Source organism: Buceros rhinoceros, unplaced genomic scaffold, assembly GCF_000710305.1.
Source record: "Buceros rhinoceros silvestris isolate BGI_N320 unplaced genomic scaffold, ASM71030v1 scaffold18546, whole genome shotgun sequence".
Classification (NCBI taxonomy): domain Eukaryota; kingdom Metazoa; phylum Chordata; class Aves; order Bucerotiformes; family Bucerotidae; genus Buceros; species Buceros rhinoceros.
In genome coordinates this window covers 1-14,747 of record NW_010419535.1, presented here as the reverse complement: position 1 = coordinate 14,747, position 14,747 = coordinate 1, and the positions used below count along the sequence as shown (strand labels likewise).

The window sequence follows — 14,747 nt, the reverse complement described above, 5'->3', positions numbered from 1 at the left end:
AACTGTTTGGAATTCAGGACACTGCGCTGCAACAGGGTGTAATCAAACCCCAGCAAACACAGAGGAAAATAACTCCTGCAGAACCTTTAAGTATTTAAAAATGAGGATAAACAAACAAACAATTTTGCTTTAGCTACAAGGCATTTAAAGCAGAAACTAGGCTGTTGTGAGATTTTTAATTGCAAATGAGTGTGGAAGGAGTATAAAGCAAATGTTTAGCCAACAAACATGCTTTTCATTAACCTCTTTTGCTCCAATGCTGAGCTACAGAACAGGTCACAGGACTGGGACATACCCGGCTATGGACCAAGATGACAGCAAATGCCTCTTAAAGGCAGGTAAAGCAAAAGTGCACAAGGAACAAACTGCTTCCCCAGTGCTGGAGACTGCTCCTGAGTTAGGCATGCACCGATGCTTGCCTGCTGTGCCTATCCTAAAAATAACAGAAATTTTTAAAACATCGGATTCTGGCACCTTCCATTGGCTTCGATTCCTAGTTTTATGAAAAGGGGGGGAGAATCTTAATCCTCGACACCAATATCTCTATTCAAAGGCCACATCTATTTCCACTGCTGCCATGCCCTCCCTCCACACACTGTGCCCACTGCAGACCCCGAGCAGCTGCTGCCGCACTCCAGGAGTCAGGTTTTTCCAGCCATACCAGGGTGTGATGAAATGAAACCGTTACCCACCCAGTTTTATTTAGAGCAGAGGCATGGGCTGGCACCTGCCTGGCTGCAGGAATGGCCCTGAGCAGATTCCCCACTCTACGGAGTAAAAGGGTAAAAGCCTGGAATATCCCCTCCCTTTCTGCACACTACCTATGCAAAGAGCAAAGCTGGGGTTTTCCTCAGTCTCTTCACCCAAAAAAATCAGTTGTTAGATACTTTCCAGGAGCGAGGACTGAACTGTGCATCAGCTTCTACTGCACGTTAGCGGTGTGGGATGATGAGTCAATTACTGGACTCTAAAATCCCCAATCCAAAAATCCAGCTAACCCTTTTAAAAATGTCTTTCACCACTGTTCTGAGTCAGGAGGAGCCCTTTCTCAAGGGCTCGAAGCCGCCTCCATCTCACACATCACTAGTAAATACGAATAAACATGATTTATCTACAGTTTTTCCTTACTTGCATATGCTGTTGTAATTAAAGAGCCAATTAGGTCAGGTACAGAAAGCACTGAAAAAACTGTCTTCAAAGTACTCATCTATACTCATCTATAGCAAAAAGAGCAGGCAGGGACGAAAATAAGCCTTTGCTCTCAGCTGAAAGGGCCTGTGCAACTGCAGAGGCTGGCAACAGCAAGGGGAGAGGGAGAGAAAGGAGGATAGTCACTGAAGAACAGGGAAACATTGTCACCGTTTTAGAATTCAAATAGATTCGTGTGGTAGCAGATGATTCTTGCAGTCCTGATGGCTTAGGGATATAACTTTGCAAAAATTTGTGAATATATTTTATTAGGCAAATTAGTATTAGCTGGGGAGTGGTAGCAGAAGGGGCAAGCTCTTGGGTACACATGACTTGAAGCACTCTAAGGGCAATACTTCCCTCCCCGGCCTTGGGACCTTCTGGTCCTGGCAGGACTCAGCTCTAACACTTCCCAGTGACCAGAGATGGGAATGGTCTGGCTCTCAGGCTGCAGCACACGTGAGACACGCTAAGAACACGAACAAGAGAACCTCTCCCGACAGCTGGCTGGGACAATTTAGCTCTCAGATGTTTGAAGTATTTACCTACTTAAAATATCTTGTTGCTTAAAAATTGTTATCTATCCATCAGAGGTGCTCGTGCACACACACAGATAAATGTAAGTGTATGTATAGGTATACACGCACACAGATATATACATATTTAACTACTTCATACATCAGCAGATAGGAAGAATTAAGGTCAGGAAAACTGCTTGTCTGTCATGAAGCTGACATAAACCAGCAACCTACAAATCTGTCCTCAATTTTCAGCACTTCTTTAGACTCCAGCACGTATGCCATGTTTATGTTCCACTCCCATTCTCTGCCTCTCTCCTGTTCTTCATATCTATTGTTTTGAAAGCGCAGCTTATGCTTCCATTTCCTTCCACCGCCTTGCATTCTCAACTTTAACAATCAGCTAAAGAAACACCAGGTTTGGTTGTGCAAAGCTCAGATGAGGGAGGGAGTACTTTGATTTCTCCGGGCACAAGGCCAATAAAAGCTTTTTAACAATGCTGCACAGGACTGGAAAAATTGGTTGCTAAACTTGCACTTCCCTTTGCAGGCTGCTTGGCTCACATAAAGCAATTCTGCTGCGAGTTCACGCCAGTTGTTTTTCCCCTCTCCGGCTCTGCTGTGTGGCACCTCGCAGCACCCTGCCGAGACACCCATGCTAGCCCCACACCTGCGGAAACCAGTTCCCAAAGCCTTCAAGTTTGCCGGCTCAGGATCTGAAGGAAGCATTGCTGCATTCAGACCTGGCGTGGTGCAGGTCTTCCAGCAAGCTTATGGGTCCGGTGGGTCCAAGTACCCGCCGTGTCTGCAGCCTGGAGGGGCTGAGCAGGATGGGTGCACACAGCTGGACAGGCAGTGCAGACCAGTAGCACCAAGCACAGCCAGGTCCAGCTTCATCCCACCAAAAACACAGACATTCAACAAAAGTCTTGAAGTTATGAGCCACATAATCCCCAAGCTCTTCTGTAGCAGCCAACAAGCGTCCACGTCTCCACAGCGACAATTCGGAGGCAAGCTGAAGGACTCCGGGCACACACCTCTCCCTAGAAACCTGTGGCGGGTCATGCAAGAAGCCCACACCAGAGAAGGGCTGGACCTGCTGTTCACTGAGTACCACAACCACTGATCACCTTCATGCCCTGGACTACAATGTGCCGAACATTTCAACCGCAAACCAACATCAGCCAGAGCCATTTTTCCCCCCTCTTACATTAAAAACACTGATGATGCTAGAAAAATGTTTCCTTGCTTTTTGGTTGTGGGCCTCCTTTAGCTGCTCTGTCTGACACGCAACAGAAGCCAATACTCCTTCCTGGCCTAATGAAATTCACCTTTTTTTAAGATTTTACAGCAGGTAATAAGAGCTTTACTCAACAGCAGATGGGAGGTGCTGAGTTTTCCAGAGAGGGAAGGCATTTGGTTCAGGCCCCCAGGGCTTTTGGAAGTGATATGGATCTGAGAATCATTACTTCCTGCAAAGAACAACCAAGTGAAGGTCATTTTTATGTGGTTTTAGAATTCACGTTAATTTTAATCTTCCTTTCCACACAATCTATTGGAAAGTGGTCCCCAAAGAGCATAACATGAGAACAGTTCCTGATGTAAGACCTAGAAACATTCCATCATTCTTACATTCACTGGTGCCATACAATTTACTGTACCTTTTCTTCAGAGGAGACTGTGAGCTTGTCACTTGATATTAAACTGCAAACCTGGTCCAGACTAAGGCTAAGAAATTCTTCTCCTAGCATCACCTCAGGAAAGTGCTGCTCTGTTCAACAAATGAAAAGGGGGAACAGAAAATTATAATGAAATCCACGCTTTAAGTCAATGGCAGGACTACAGCATTCAGAGACCCGCTATTATTCCAGCTCCGAGCACCCGAGGCAAACAACACGCTGCGACTGCATGGTGGAACAGGAACAGAAAATAGTCTCAGAGCAGGTTAAAGACATTTGATGTTATTTCAAATTACATAAACCCCATGAGAAGTTTTCATAAATGACACTAAATGGGAACTTAACTTTCTGGAAAGCCACCAAGTACCTTCCAGTGGCAAATATGATTAGAAGTGGCAGCTAAGAAAAGTGCCAATGCCTTTCTAGAGCAAGGGATACCCTGGCCACCTCGAGATTCAGTTTGTGCCCAATTCAACAAGCTAGACAGAATCAGATCTGCTCAACATCTGGATGAGAGACTCCAGCAAGGGTCCTTGATATCTGTGGGTGTTCAAAGGAAAGCCCATCTTTAACTAATCAGCCAAACTGGCAGTTTGGTGTATACACTCAGCAGCAAACAGTGAGGGATCCCTGAGCATCTCCCTGAATCTGTACGTGCGAGGGGGCACATGGAGAGATGGGCGAGGGGGATCGTCATTCCATACTCAGACCTGGGATCAGCTCTCCTATCTTTTACTTCTGTCCCCCAAATGTGTAAATTTAACCTTTCCCCTGCTCTGACCCCTCAGCACCCATCTTCCCCAGCAGCTTTGCCCCTTTCCACTTAAGTGTGTAACTGCACAGATTTATTTTTCTCCCTTTTTATCTCCAAATCCCTCCATGCTGTAACTTTAGGAGCCACCTGAAAATAAAATACACATCACTACTTACAATCCCAAAGTGGAAGAATTATGACCAATTGTAATACAGATCCAAAAGGATCATCAAATCTGTCAAGCTTTACACCTAGCCAAAGGACATTAAGAAAGAATTACTTTCTAGAAAATAATTTCTAGGTCAAAACCATTGCAGTTGCAGACAGTTTCAGTTTTGCAAGCATTTGTTACATATACACGCCAATTTAATCTCACCTGCCATTTGCTGTGTCCCATTTATCTGTGTCTGAAATACAGAAACATGATCTCAGAAACTTTATCTGAAACAGCTTTTCCAAGCTCTCATCCTTCAGCTTTGAGCTGACTCATCCAATGAGCTCCCTCCACAGCAAAATTTGCCTCTAGATCCCACATCTGCAAAATGCTTTGCCTGCCAAAATGCAGCACTACAGGGACACAAAGATCACAACCTCCAGGTGTGATCTCCAAGGACCTCCTCTCTGAACAACCCCTCATCGGTGCTCTTGGGCACTTGGGCTTCCCCAGCCATAGACCCTACTCAGTCTAATGGGGACCAAAACACCACAGCTAAGCCAAAGGTTCTGACTAAAAATAGCTGTATCTGGATAAAGTTTAGTAGTCCGTTATGCTGGAAATCATACATAAGAGCTAATGAACATTTCGGGCCTTAAATACTTGCGAAGCACAAACTGCTCCCCACCCAGTAAGCTGGACACACTGACTTCTGGAGACAACCTCACTATTCATTCTGAACCAGCATCTGGCAGTAGAAAGACATCTGATCTCTTGTTATTAGATGGAAGCAAGTAAAAATATTTACTGATTTTAATAAAGTAACTTGTGCCTGCATCAAGAAGGTTCCTCCACCTACTAAAGTTATTCACTGGCCATTTCTCAAGTCACTGAGCTCATGCACATGGACTCTTGGGCTTGGGGACTTCTGTCTTGGTTTAATGCTGTTACATAAACAACACAGCAAAAAGAATTTTAATGGTATTTTTATTAATGGAGTTCCATTAACATTACATGGGCTGTTGTACTAACTGGGACTTACGAAGGCCAATAAAACAACAAAGCAGACTTTCTAATTGCCAAACAACCAAATAAATATACAGTGAATGCACTGCTTGTTGGGTTAAAGATTAAACAGGGCCTGAAAGCAAGGATAATGAGATATCACAAGAAAGCCTTTATACAATTAACCATTCCTCCCAGGGTACCTTTTCCCCAGGGGGATAATACAGCCAGAGCAGCTGAAAAGGTTTTACTTTTCTTTGCAGGAGAATAAGGCAGGACTTGGTGAGCATTTTTTTCTTCCACTGAGCCTACTTACGGTCCAATAAAGGACAAAACCGCACCAAGGAAAATGCTGCAGGACAGAGCAGGTGCTCTGGCAGACAGCAGGTGTATTTTTCCCCTACACAAACAGACAGAAAAGCAGAAAAACAAACTGAAAAAGCTACCAGCTTATGCCAAGCGGAGGTCAAGGGCAACTCTGCTAGAGGAAACTGGAAAGTGTTGGGAGTTAAGAGCAGGGGGCCGCTTGGAAGAGCTTTACGATTACAATGCAGAGCAGAAATGCTGAAAGCCATTGCCTCCACCTACTTATCGCAACCAAACACATCCACTCTCAAGGAAACAAGAGTCTCCACCCTTGGGGTAAGTGGCCATCGCTCCAAGGATCAGGGGCTCAGACTGCATGACAATTTTAGCTAAGTGTTCCCACTCCCACCCACAAGACTTCATTTTGCCCAGTGCCATTTATTTCTAGAATGCACAGACCCCCAGGACTGCCTGCTGCTCTCACAGAGCAGAATACACAGGGAGGACGCCAGCACACCAACCCTGTGCTGTTGAACAGGCAAAGAGCTTACTGGGAACATACCAAGGAACTATTTTGTGGGCTGGGATCCACAGGATCAGTAGTTTCTTACCTCCTTAGGTGTTCCTCTGCAACCAAACCACATTTTGCAAGTTGAAGCATCACAGAAAGTTACACCCTACAACCCAGTGAAGCATTCCCTTCCCTGCTCTAATACTAGAAGCATGAAGAGACCAGCCAGGGTGTGCTGATCTTGCTCAACCTACAAGTCGCTGTACCTGGAAGCAGGTTTCACTCAACAAATGGACAACCCGTCCCTCACCTGCGTAGGCGTTTGCCTGCTGCAGCAGCTCGGTACACGCATGCACATCGGCAAAAGCTCGGATTCCAAGGCAATTCGTGGGATGCAGCTGGGACTGAAGAAAGTCACAGCAGTTTTTTCTAACATCCATCAATTGCAATAAACTAGCAGCTGGCAACAAAACCTGTAAAGGCAAGAAAGGGGAAGGAGAGTTAGTAACAAAGACAGTTTGATTCATGGCTTGTATAAATTGGAGGCAGTTCCCCTTCAGACAGGGACAGGTCCCCATGGGGTACGAGAGGGAAGGTTGAAGTTTTACCCACATGCAGAAGATCCACATCTGTGCTTCGAGAGATGGAAACTGCTCTCCCATGCTGGGCTAAAAGTGGAGCTGTTCTCCTCACATCTTCTCCCCACAAAACCTCAAGGCAGGTAACGGGAGGACAAAACTCAAGCAACCACCTGAATTTCTGGCCTTGCTGCAGGTAGGTCCTGCACACATACTTGGGTTTTCTCCCCTGAAGAGGTGAAAAAAGCCCATAGCTCTTATACATTCAAAGCCCAGCACACCTCAAACCCTTGAACTTCCTTATTTCCAACAAAACAGTCTTTGCTTGTGAGCAGGGTGCCCAAACTGTCGTGTAAGAGAGAGGGTTCACAGAAGCTCAAGCAGGTTTTGGTGACAGCAAAGCTCTCAGGAAATATGCGGCCAACCATCAACAGCCCTCATTATCCCTCACACAAAATGCTGCAGACACTTGTGGTTCATGGCTGCACCTGCAAATGAGGCTCTGCTTTATACCTAACACAACTAAGTGCAGAAAAGGGAGACAGCAGTGGATCGGGAATGTAACATCTGCTGGAAAAACCACCTCTGAGGCCAGTGAGCGGGACAGGAAGCAGAAAATAAAGTCACTCGGGATGTTACAGCCCGTGACATCAGCTACATCCTTTCTTATGTCGTACAGCAGCTGTAGACATGTCTTAGCCCAGCTCTTCTGTAGCTCTGGCTGCTTCACACATGTCCTTCCAACTGGGCATCTGTGCTCACCATCTGAGCACAGATTCCCAGAAAAATATTTCTGACTCAAAAAAACAAGCATATGTTAAACAAAACAAATAGGTTAAACAAAACAGCATTCACCTCCCTGGACCTCAATAGCAGGGAAGGGAAAAAGACGGCCCCTCCCTGTCACTGCCCCCTGCCCCCACAGTCCCCTTCCACATCAGGGCAGGATGCTCAGAGCCTGCCCCAGGTCTTTTCTAAGCCACTGACGCATTCCAGCTCAGCCCAGCTGTACAGCGCCTGGCTGCTGCCAAGCAGCCACCCCAACAGCAACTATAAAAAAAAAGAAATCAATTAACCCAGGAGCCCATTTTGGCCCAAGCCTCTCGATGCCAGGAGGAGATTAGTTCGTGGGTTTGATTAAATCAAGATAGCAATGACCTCGCGTTTTTGAAATGTAGCTGTGAACCACCTTCTATCTGACGGAACCATCTCTTTATATTGGCAGAAAGGTGAGCACATGAGCTGCGTAAGGGCTGTGGCTAAAGAAGTCAGACTACCTGCAAACCCTCTCAGGCCACACAGCAGCCAGAGCCTCCTCCATGCACCCCTCATCCATCCAGCATGCACACCTGCAAATCCAGGCGGGCTCCGTAGCTCAAGTGTGTTGGGATGTTGCCTCTGAAACAGAAGGTACTTGCCACCATCATTAATAGTCACATGGACATCCCAGTGCTTCTATTACAGCAGAGAAGGAGCTTTACCTCACTGCAGTTATTGGGAAAGGGGCATTATCACATAATACTTTTCAGAAGTAGGATATAAATAGCCAATCAAGAGATGAGTGGATTTTCTCTTTCTCATCTCCCAGCTGAACGTCTCACCACTCACCTTGTTTTTACCAGGGAAGGCGAAAAGCAAGCCAAGGATATCCGCTAGCAGAAAGTCTGTTTCCTTTAGAAATAACAGGAGGAAATGCCCTGCCTAAACATGCAGCAGGACCAAACTGCACACCCAGTAACATCCAGGCAAGTTACTCACTTGGGTCTGAATTTGGCTTCAGTATTTGAACTCCAACCACTGCGAACAATTTACTGGCTTCTCTACCAGATCAGCCTCCATACCAAAACCCAATCATCTTGAAACTGTGTCAAAATTATCTATCACTACAGAGACTGACCTCTTTGCCAAATAAGTTATGTCCAGAAGCAGCTCTATGGGAGGTGTGTGTATTTATATATACATATACAGTACACATATATATACCCACCCAGTTCACCCGCTGTGCTCGCTCACTCTGCAGACTCTCCAGTTTTACACCGCATTGCCTGTGCAATTAAATACCGTCATAAGCCTTTGATGTCTCTAAACTAGGGACATCTTTCAGCCAAAAGCATGCTCTGTTGCTCTAGGTTCATTCAGCGGTAACGCTGGACTTCAGGGATGGGGGTTAGTTCCCTGCCCTGACACAGCCTTCCAGGTAACCTTGGCCGAAAGCGAACCTACAACTATCGCTGCCCTGCAAAACCAGGAGAGGAGCACTGCCCCAAGGCAGGGGATGTATTAAAGCTTATAAGCAGCTTTGACAGTTCAGTTAAATTGGAAGCCAAGTAAGAGTGCTGGCTGTAATCCTCAGCAGCACATCCAGGGCTGCAGCTGGGACTGCGCGTCTGCCCCACCAGGGCGACAGCTCCCCAGCACCCTTCCAGGGGAATCCGTGACCAGAGGAACGAGAAGATTTCGTGTCTGCAAGGCAGGTTAAATACTCAGTTTTAAATGAACTGCTCTAAACAGCGTAAGTAGTGAAGATAAAACTACATTACTGTAGTGTGGCTTTTCAGTGCAAGGAAGGCAATTAGGCTTTATCACTCCCCAGCAGCTCCCAGGCAGTGCAGAGGGTGAACCACGGTGCTTCTGCTGCAATGCTCCACCTGGGGTGAAACAGCCCAGGCAGAGGCAGGTGAGAATCAGGGAGCCACAAAACCTCTCCAGGAGCAGGCATGAGAAGGACAAAGGGTATGGAGGCGAGAGAGAAAACAGGGGGGCAGCTGGCAACTCTCCTCCTGATCTACCTTCTCCCACTTCACCACACTGAGCAGATACACTGTCCCTTGGTTAAACCGTGGGATAAAAATGTGGAGACACATCCAAACTCAGCATAGTCCTCCAGTGCCACATCTACAAGTTTCTCCTCACCTTTCCATCAGGCCAAACCAATTCAAAAGACTTTCCATAAGCCTAGGAAAGGCCCCCAACCCAACTGCTGCAACACCCCAGAGAAGTCAGCCCTGCTGACCAGGGCTCTCCAGCATGTCAGGAGAGCAAGGCATGACAAGGAGCTTCTGCTCCAGGTAGGAATATAGCCCTGACTTACTGCATCTCCTAAAGCTGAGCTAGAAGGCTCTCTGCCTCACCCTGCGTTTGCACCTACTAGAGTTGCAGCTTTTGGAGTGAACAGGGAGAAGGGAGATGGAACTGACCCACTTATCACCCCTTTATCATCAAAACTGCCACAGACCTCTCCTCTGTTGTGAAGCCCTACGTCCCTAGGGAGAGCAGAGGAGCAGTACACTTCTGAAAGTGAAATGCTACAGCTTTTAGCAAAGCTTTTGTCCTCCTTTCTCAAGCCATTTTTTATTACAATGACTATGTCTGCGAAGCTGACGGTTTCAATATCTACTTCACCCAGAGAGCTCATTGCAGATTTTGTTCCTTCTACATCTGAACTGTGTTAGCACGCAAGGACACATCCCACCCGTGGTACGCTGCACCTTATTCATAAGAATTTAATTGTGAAATCAGGTTAATCAGGACTTTTCCCGGAGAATCATTACAACCCTAATGGTCATGGCTTTCTTAATTGGCCAGGCAATTCTCAGGCTGCCTGCAAGTAAATAAGCACCATCAGTAAGGATGGGTGGCACACACTGAAGAGGGTCTGAATTCACTGTCTACAGCCAGAGGTCCAGCTGTCCTCGAAAGATCACCTAGGAGAACCTAGGAGGTTCCTCAAAAGACCACCTAGGAGGCCTCCTCCCAAATCTCCATTCAGCTCTGCTCAAGGACACCACGTTGAACACCTCCATAACTGGACTTTGCTCCCATCACTCTTGGCCAAGCCGGCAGGTTTGATCTGAGTGTGGAAAGCAAGCAGCAATACAGCCAGTTCAGCTGCAAAATCAAGACCTAAGGGGAAAATTCACAGAACTGATACGTTAAACAAGCCAGCTATTCCATACAGGTAGGGAGCCACAGACCCTGTACCCCGACACATGTGTGTGGTTCCCATCGAGGCCAACTGGGGGCTGCACATGAGCATCTGTGAACTTCCCTAAGTCGCTTGCTGTATTTTCCTCACTTTTACAGAAACCACACAGCACAACTTTCTTCCAAATAAATTATCAAGCTCCACCTTCAAATGGATGAGATCTTTTTGTCACGCACATGAATCTTTACAACCAACCTTGATGTGGGGTACAACAGAAGAGGAACACAGATGGCACAGGGGACAGAAATCCCAGCATGGATTTTCCTTGAAACCTCACTCTAAAAATGCAGCTCCAATGCATAAGGATTGTGTTTGTCGGGGTGATTCTCAGCCATGTATCCCCAGAGTTAGAAGAGAGTATTCACTCCCACGTGGGCTCAGTGCTCTCCATCATGTTGCTGCTGTGGATTGAAAATCCCCTTTTCCTGCACGCTCGGGACATACTGTTGAGGAGAAATTGCATGAACCCTCTCCAGTAACTCAGTACAGACGATGACTGGAACTGACTGCACAGGCTTGGCCCCTTGTACGCATATCCTTCCTGCCTTAAAAAGCAAAACAAAACTTTGTGCAAAGAACTGACAATCGGCTACAAAAACACGTGCGTAGAAAAGGAGCCTCACTTCCTGAACACCGCACCAGGCCTATGAAAGCAAAAAAAAAAGAAAAAGAAAAAAAAAAGCCAGGTTTCAGTTAGAAAAGAAACAAAAAAATGCAGTAAAAAGGCTGTGCTGGGCACTGCTCAGCATTCAAGGGCACTTGGGAACTCATCCTGCACTCCATGTTACCTTTGCTGCTCATCTTTTTCCCATTTTGGTTCTGCTCTCATTGCATTGTGCCCACTGGCAAGATCCTGTTTGTTCATTTACTCACGTGTTGGTAGCTTGGCTGTGTCTGTTCAACTGATGCCATTTAACAACCTTTCTTCTTGTTTCTACAGTGAAATTACATAGCACCTATACCCAGAAACTGCTGAGGAGTCTCAAAACACCCTTTAAAATGCACCCTTGTTCTGCTAGAAAATCAGCACCCATGACACAGCGATAGGAGAGCTCAGGAATACCCGCTGGGACAAGATAAAGTCTCACCATGCTCGATCAAGCCTGTGGAGGAACACTGCTGAAACAGGGCAGACAAGGCATCCCCCCAGCCGGGTGCCCTGACACAAAGCTGTGCAGGAGGATGTGACACTGCTCGCTCCTGCCTAAGTCTGACAGCGCTAATCCAAAGAGACCGTGAGGAGCTTAATGTTTTGTTATTCATCTTGTTCACCTTCACTGGTGTGAACCTTTCCAACGAGTCACAGCATATTCTTTTCTGTAAACTTTTCTTCCTGGGGCTGCAAGTGAGTATTAACTTGTTTATGGCGTATAACCCATTCAGGTGTAAAACACCCAGAGACAGGATGGAAATTTCTCTTTAAGCTTTCTCTTGGTTTTATCACAAAATTCTGTTAAATTCCATAAAACACTTTCAGCACTGACTTTTTTAACATGTATCAAAATTTAAACTAGTCGGTTAATCTTGCATTAGATCAGCTCTCATGAATTGATTTAACTCCAGCCTAAAGAATTACTCACAAAGAGATTATTTAATAAATCCTGTAATAAAAGGACCCACTTTACTAGACTGTGAAAAAACACTATGCCCAAACCTTACTATTCACCAAACTGACATCTTTTTATCTTGCTCTCTCAGAGATGAAAGCCAAAATATAAACAGGGCTCTTACTTTAACTCTTTGCAACCCCTAAGCCACAGAGGGCAGGTTTCAGGTAGGTTTTACTACAAACACAGCTTTCTCCTTGCTCAGAAAAGGTAACACCTGGACAGGCCTGTGCTGCCAGCGCAGAGCAGGGCTGAGCTGGCTCTCGCCACGCTGCTCGTCCCCAGGTGCAGCTGTACTCGAGCGCTGAAATGCTCCCACGGGAAAACAGCCAGAGCACACGTAGTTGCTCCATTCATGGCAGACGGGCTGGGGCCGGCGCACCAGATGGTATCCCCAGCTCCACACAGCCCACGTGCCGAGTGGGTGCTTCTGGGCCACCTAACAACCAGCGGCACGGAAGGAAAGCATACGTTTCAGAGAGCACGTGGATATAGTCTTCACATTTCCCACAGGAAAAGGGACCAGCTGGAGAGTGTGTGTAAAAGTCATTTTTCCTCCAGCAATGGAAGGTCCTAAAGGACCGAGGAACTCCCCCCTCCTTCCCCACTGAAGCAATGCTGTATCTCAGCTCCTGGTGACCCTGACCACCGGAATGAAGTGTAGGCTACGCAGCAGACAGCTAGTCCAAGCGACCCGCAGTTGGGATTGAGCCTCAGCTTCTAGGCTGTAATGGCACCTCGAAGGTCTCGTCGCTGCTGGTTCTCAGCCTCATCATAGGGCAACCAGTGTTCACACTCCTACCAGTGGGACAACTACCAGGTTGAGAGAATGCCAGAAAGTCAAGTTTGTAAACTGGAGGGCAGAATGGGCAAGAGAAGGCAGCCACAAGCTTAGGCCACAAAGGATGGCACAGGGCTTGGACTGGAAAGTGTCTAAGCTCAGGGGTTTGTCGAAGTTCCTGCAGCATGGATGAAAGGTCAGCAAGGACCTGAACCCTCCCCAAGGAACTCGAGCAGAAGAGCATGTCCCATCCGCAGCAAGAACTTCACTTCAAGCAGAACCAGTCTAATTTTGCCATCTTAATTAGGTCAACAGAACACACGCAGCAACATTGCCCTTCTCTCTCCAGCATCATAGACACAGACTCGTTACCCTGACCAGCGTCCAAGTTACAGAGAGGAAGACAACAGACTCAAACCACCACTCACAAACAAAAACGAAGGCCAACTGAAAAGCGTGTCCGGACACACGCTCCCAGCATCCCTTCCAGAAGCCAGTGGCTAAGTGCACAGCCGTTTTCTTATCACAAATACAAGCAGAGTCAAAGAAAAAGCTTTATCAGCAGCCACGGCCACGTGACATGGCACAACGCTCTCTTCCTGAGCATCCCTCTTTATCTGTAGGCTGCCTTTCAATTACTCTTTCCACTTCTAGACAAATATTTACCTCCGAGTAATTCAAGACTGAGCACACACACACACAAAAAAAAAGGAAGAAAGCCCTCATTTGAACAATATATTCCACTGCAAGCTCTGCCAAACAACTGCAACTACCCAGAAGAATTTCAAAACAGCCAGATTCCTCTGCCATGACCTCAAGACAATGTTTGACTCATTGCTTGTTTGAGTCGATTTTGACCTTCGACAGACTGACCCACAAGTCAGCACAGCTTCTCGGAAGGCAAACGCCTGCTCTCATTCTAAGAGCTCAACACAAAAGCTAAACGCAACGTGACTTAAGAGCAGGGAAAGCAGCAAAGTGCCTCAAGACTAAACAGAGGCTGGAAGCAGCTCTCTTCAAGCTCTTCAGCCTAAAGAGGTCACTCACCCCCAAAGGACCTGGGCCTTTGAGTTTCAAGATCCTTCCTTGGGTCTCTATGGGTGCTGCTGAGACAGACCTACCTGCACATTCTCTTCCGTGACCTCGATCTCGGCGGTGTAGATGTAATCAATCAGCTTCCGCAGGGTCTGCCCATCAACATCTTTTATCTCAATCTTCTTGGCTTTACTTTCAGACATGTCTCCTGAAATTCATTCCAAAAGGACAGTTAGTTTGCTTTGCAGGATCTCTTTGGGGGCCCTTGCTCCTCATACATCCACCACATCCTCCTGGCACCTGACTATAAGACTGCCCTGGCTCTATCCCTATGGCCATTGTAGGACAACCAGCGAGATTCCCAGCAGCATCCTAATGCCACCTACAAATCATCTCAACATTTGAAGACACTGGGGTAAAATAAAAGAAGTCAGTAAATGCAACAAGCTCAATTTCCTGACAGAAAAGAACCAGCCATGCTTCACCTTCATTCAAACACATATAGGGACTAAAAAAAAAAGATCCCAGTATGATCCTCGGCCATGTCTCAGCACAGGGACAGACTCAAGAGACTGTAGGCTACAGAGCCTTACAAGGGCTTTTTTAAAAAAAAATATGTATTTTACATATTTATTAAAAATATTTT

The 14,747-nt window shown here is 46.6% G+C and overlaps 1 protein-coding gene across 1 annotated transcript in view; it reads right to left on the bottom strand.

The window, feature by feature from the left end:
- KLHL3 (kelch-like family member 3) overlaps positions 1–14,309 on the bottom strand; it is a 28,401-nt gene extending 14,092 nt beyond the window's left edge. The window contains exons 1-3 of the mRNA XM_010138987.1: positions 14,188–14,309; positions 6,426–6,588; positions 3,368–3,477 (exon numbers count right to left, since the gene is read on the bottom strand). Coding sequence (XP_010137289.1) covers positions 3,368–3,477; positions 6,426–6,588; positions 14,188–14,304 — 390 coding nt within the window. The 5' untranslated portion in view covers positions 14,305–14,309. The remainder of the gene's footprint in view (positions 1–3,367; positions 3,478–6,425; positions 6,589–14,187) is intronic.
- Positions 14,310–14,747: the final 438 nt, after the last annotated feature.